The 5,724-nt window shown below is 33.0% G+C and overlaps 1 protein-coding gene and 1 long non-coding RNA gene across 2 annotated transcripts; one reads left to right on the top strand and one right to left on the bottom strand.

The window, feature by feature from the left end:
* Window positions 1-1,420: 1,420 nt before the first annotated feature.
* Window positions 1,421-3,977, top strand: LOC128623587 (uncharacterized). The gene is made up of 2 exons (XR_008388608.1): window positions 1,421-1,589; window positions 2,038-3,977. It is a non-coding gene; the product is annotated as an uncharacterized LOC128623587 (long non-coding RNA).
* Window positions 3,978-3,991: 14 nt separating this feature from the next.
* On the bottom strand, window positions 3,992-5,168 carry LOC128623586 (olfactory receptor 1-like). Its single transcript, XM_053650704.1, has one exon. The coding sequence runs from the start codon at window positions 5,166-5,168 to the stop codon at window positions 4,122-4,124; it is 1,047 nt and encodes a 348-aa protein (XP_053506679.1). The 3' UTR covers window positions 3,992-4,121.
* Window positions 5,169-5,724: the final 556 nt, after the last annotated feature.

Below are 5,724 nucleotides of genomic sequence, written 5' to 3'. Positions count from 1 at the left end.
CTTTGACTTGCTAGAGTTTTTCTACTTGCTAGCTTAGCGTGACTTAGTTTGCACTATGTGTTTATTATACACACCACAGTGTCCGAGATACACTAAATAACCAAAAGTATGTGGACATCTGACCAATCACACCCATATGTGCTTGTTGAACATCCCATTCCAGATTAATCCCCCCTTTGCTGTTATAATAAGGCTTCTAGTGGATTTGTGTTCATTTAGCTACAAGAGCATTAGTGAGGTCAGGCACAGTAAGTCCTGGAATGTAGTCAAGGTTCCAGTTTACATTTATAGCATTTGTTAGATGCCCTTTATCCAGAGTGACTCAAAAAAATTAGCCATTTAGAAAATTGAGCATTTGAGAGCCTTGGTCATTAAGAGAGGAGGTGTGTCAGGGACCAAGCAGAGCTGAGATTGGAATTCATCACCTTCTGATCAGTAGTCCAAGGTCTTAACCACTCGGCTACTGCCTCCCAGGTCATCCCAAAGGTGTTTAAAGGGGTTCAGGTTAGGTGACTTGAGTTCTTCCACACCAACCTTGGCAAACCATGTCTTCATAGAGCTCACTGTGCACAAGGCCCCTTGGTTCCAGTGAAGAGAAATCATTAACAGTTTCAGCAGCTTGGTGAAGACCTACATATGGGTGTGATGATAAATTGTCAACAATCTTTTGTCCATATAGTGCACTTTGATACCTGATGCTTCCAGCTATTTTACAAGTTCAGTTGAAACATTTATACCGCATTTTGCTAATCCCTGGGAGTTCATTTGTGCCTCCTTCCTGAATGGTGCAGTGTCTGTGTGCCCCTTTTATATATATATATATATATATATATATATATATATATATATATATATATATATATATATATATATATATGCATACAATTGTTGGTACAGATTGCTCCCAGAAGTCCACATTTTTTCTGAGGTCCTAGCTGAGTTCTTGAATTTTCCTATGATATCAAGGGCAAAAAGGCACTGGCTCTAAATACAGCCACAGGTACACTCCCAACTACCACCTAATTATGAGAATTAACCAGTCAGAAGCTTCTAAAAGTACTCAATTTCTGTAGTCTTTCAGACTTTTGAAAGAGTTGACTAGTTGTCTAATACATTCAGTAGTTGCCACTGTGGGGAGCTGTTGACTAGTCAAGCCAGATGGTAAAGAAATGCAAGCAGATGTAGCCCACTAGAAAATGTATATAAATGGATATTTTAAACTGAATTTAAAACAATATAGATTCATTAAAAATAAAAACAGAATGTAAACCACCATACTTTCAAATACGTTATTTGAACCAGTTAAAATGTTTCATGTAGATAATTTCGACCAATTAACACCATTCTACACGTAGATCCCGCCTTGATTGGTAAGTGACAGTGGGAGAGTTTTTTTTTACTGCGCAGATACACACACAGCCAAAGCGAGGAGGGAAAAGGAGACAGAAAAAAATTGAAAAAAAGCCCAAATTATAATTATATATTATAAATTACTATTTGAAAGAGTGAAAACAAAGGTCAAAACAGTACTACTGCTAGTTGGAGTGCTGAGGAACTTCACTGTGCAGTTTTATCCAACGTGAAACTTGGTGAGTTAAGTTTAGAGTTAGTTATGTGCTGAGTGCTATGCTAAGCTAATACAGCTATGACACAGCATGTTACATTACTTGGTTATTTTTTTCTCTTTCATTTAGCTATGTAAATAATGTGTCAATTCGAATTTAATGCCAAAAGTGTCACATTACTTCTGAGTTATTAAATTGTTAAATTGCATTGTATAAATGTGAGCTATATTCAGTTATGTCAAGTGTTAGTTGTTAACACATGTTTCAATGCACGTAACTTTTGCTCCATTTTGTTTGAGTTGTGTAAAAATCAGACAGACGTTAAATACAAAAGGTACATTATTTTAATTGTATAAAAAGGATACTGGCTGTAACTTATCATTTAAAATACTTAAACCGTGATGTGTAATATGTATAAGTTTTGTACATAGATTTCATTTTGTTTTATTCTGACACTGTTTATAAACGTCAGGTTTTTTGATTCCATGGGAAGAACATTTTACAACATTTTTTCAACAGTTTGATGGCGAGCCACCCAACCAGAACCACTGTGTCTTGAAGGACGGTATTTTTATTTTACATTATTTTGTTTTTTCTGCAAAGGACTACAACTGAAAATACTCTAGAGGAGTGCCTTCATTCAGAGTAAAAGAAATTGCAGAGACATCGAAAAAAACATTTTAATTTTGGATGTGATTTTAGTTTATTTTAGTTTTTGTTATATCCTGTGTGTGTGTGTGTGTATATATATATATATATATATATATGTATGTATATGTGTGTGTGTGTGTGTGTATTATCTTAGGCTTAACTTAGAGGGTGTACCCTAGGGTATTATATATGTACTGTACATGTTTAATTTCACTCACTCTAAATTGTAGATAAATCATTCTAGATTTACCTTATCAGTTGTTATCACTGTTATTGTTTCAATCCACTACCTCCTACGTATCCTTTAGTCTTCTGATATCTGGTCTACACATCATCTATAATCTGCTTCCTCCTGCATTTTCTTTTTGTTTTTTAGTTGTAGTAATTTTTTGTATGCATTTACAATATTTTCTAAAATGGGTATTTTCACAAAAAAAAGTAATTAAAATCACACTGATCAGGATAAAGCAATAATTAATTAATTGGTGAATTCAATGAACAAATGAATAAATCTCAAATTACACCAGATGCTCAGTACCCTAGATGCTGAGTGCCTCGGCTTTTTGCAATGAGAGCTTCATTGCTGACCACTCACTCCTGACTGCATGTCATGAGTACAGTCCTGATTCATGCCTCTAGTTAAATGTTCTATTGTTAATTGTCCACAGTTATTATTTTACACATTTTATGTGATTGATTCATTTTTTGTCTTTAAAAATAGCCTAAAGAAGCACTGAAACAGGAAATGCACAGTAATTAATTTGGTGTATGACTGAGTCTGTGTTGAACTGAAGTGTGTTTTGATGTGTTCTTTGTTGTCATTTGTCCACATTGAACTGCATTAAATTAGCTTAAAATAGTGAAGTCCTGAATGAGCTTTTTTCTGATTGAAAAATGGTGACTAGTCAACTACCGTCTTAACAACCTTTTTTAATTACTAATCATCCACTTAAAATGAACTGTCATGCAACCCATAACACATGGTGTATTTTATTTGGATTACTAGTAGTTTAGGCAAAATATCAGTAAGAATAAAAACATCTTTGTGGATAAATAACAATTGAACTCAAATTTCTTTTGTCAAAAAAAGTTTAGTCAGATCTTTTTAATCAAATCATAATATTGCCTCTTTTATGTATTAGCAAAAGGTACATTTTAAATTATTAAGAGGCTCTGGCAGAAAATAAACCATTAACCATAACATTCTTGAAGTTTTGCATTGTATTGACTGGTAGAAAGGCGACTGTTGCCAACTAGTGTATTTATAAAATGTGGTGGTCTGATAGGAGTGATGATTTATACCAAAAGAAATTTAAAAATGTACAGTTGACAAGTAGTCCAGGATTAATATACCTCCAAAATCACAGGAATTCAAACAAACTGCAAACATTTGGAGTTTAGATACAGATTAGATTAGATTTAGAATGGGTTAGAGATAGTTTCATGGAGTAAGTAACTAAACAAAAATGAAAAGAAAAAGATAAAATAAGAGAAAGCTATATTTTGTTAAGCACATCATTGTTAAGACATTTATTCTTCACATTTGTAATGCATTAGGCAGGTCTCTTTAAAAGCTCAAATAATGAGATAGTCATCAAAAATAACAATTTACAATATATCAGAATTTTCATTTGTACCTGCACAGTTTTTTCATGAATTATAATAAAGTATTAAAAAGACAAGGTGAATTTATACATGCTAACCTTTTCATTGAATTTGGGATACAAGCATACCTTATAATAAAGATGTGTTTTTACCGTTTCTTTTCTGTTTTTTTTTTTTTTTTTTTTTTTTACAACATAAACACTTCATTATATGGAACTACATGACAACTTTGGTGTTATAAGTAAAATAAACATTTTATGAAGCATGTTATTTTTGGTTACAATTGAATGAAAGAATTATTCAACAAAAATTTGTTTTTTTACTGTCAACTTCTACCCATGGTGGAAATACCTGTCCATTGGGAATGTTACATATCACTACTGCTTTGGCCCGTTTGTAGAGCACTTTAACCGCCTGCATGACCTCCTCTGTCTTTAACGTATATATAATGGGGTTTAACATGGGGGGAATAATCTGTGTCAGGGAAGAATTTATTATCCTATCATTGGCATTTATAGATGATGTAAGAGATGTTATATTGGTGCCTATAAACGGGAGATAAAATAAAGCCACCAAAATAAGGTGGGAAGTACAGGTCTTCATAGCTTTTCTCCGCTCCAAACCATGTGAGATATTCAGCAAGGCAATGCCAATACAAATATAAGAGACAATTATTAACAGAAATGGAACACAATCCAGCACAACAAAACAGCCTATGGCCATGACACGATTTATAAATTTATCATTACAAGCTAAAATCACGATAGGCCCATGATCACAGAAATAGTTGTTGATAATTACAGATCTACAGAAGGACAGTCTGGTAATCAGAGCTACAAGGAGTGCAATGATAGTTATAGAGAAAATCCAGGTAATGACAATGATTAAAGTCATTGCTTCTTTGGTGACAATGACACTATACCTTAAAGGAAAACATATAGCAACTACTCTGTCATAGGCCATAACAAGCAGAGTAAGAGACTGCACGGTCATAAAGAATAAGACAAAAAACATGTTTGCCAGACAGGCTTCATATGATATGACCTGATTCTCAAACAGAAAAGTATCAATAAGCTTTGGAATAAGAGCAGAGCTGCCACCCAAATCAGAAAGAGCCAAGTTAAACACAACAATGTACTTTCCTGTATGGAGGCTACGTGCTAGATAGATGGTGCACATTATAAAAGAATTTCCTAAAACTGTCACAGCATAGACAATGCAGAGAAAGGCATAGTAGTACTTCGTGTGTGGAATATTGTAAAACCCATTTATATAAAAAGTGGAAGGGCGAATAAATGTTGCATTTGCAGAGAGCGCATTCGGCACAGAAGTCATGTCAGATGTCATCTGGTAATATAACCTGTGAAAAACAATAAGAAGTATATACTTTATATTGCTCCTGTTTATAGTGCAGTCCATGGAAACACATCAAATTGGAAAATAGAACAGGAACACACAAAAAATTAACTTAATTATTATATAATAATTATATTTGTTAAATACCTTACTTGAATTTAACTAACAATAAAAATACATATCAATAAATTATATATTTTATTATATAATATACATATAATATCATATATCATATAATATACAAGTACATTTTGAAGAAAGTCTATACTTTTTAAGCGTATACCTGATCCAGATAAGACAGCATATTAATACCTGTAGACATAAGTCACATTTATACTTTTTATGTGGTAGTCAGATCTTTGACCACACCTCCAAACAAACTCAAAAGGGTGGATCTAACCATGTGGTTATGATTAACAATCATATGCTTATGTAATAACAAATTGAACAACCGTAATATGCTCATTTAATAATAAAGTGATGAATAATGGATTGATGTTTTATTTTCTGTGTATTTCAAGTAGTGTGTTACAGGTTGGCAAACATT

This window comes from Ictalurus furcatus, chromosome 19 (assembly GCF_023375685.1).
Source record: "Ictalurus furcatus strain D&B chromosome 19, Billie_1.0, whole genome shotgun sequence".
In the NCBI taxonomy this organism is placed as follows: Eukaryota; Metazoa; Chordata; class Actinopteri; order Siluriformes; family Ictaluridae; genus Ictalurus; species Ictalurus furcatus.
This window is presented reverse-complemented; position numbering and strand designations above follow the sequence as displayed.

What these genes read in the sequence shown, in the direction of transcription:
- LOC128623586 (XM_053650704.1), bottom strand. Translation starts at nt 5,168, where the DNA reads ATGACATCTGACATGACTTCTGTGCCGAATGCGCTCTCTGCAAATGCA.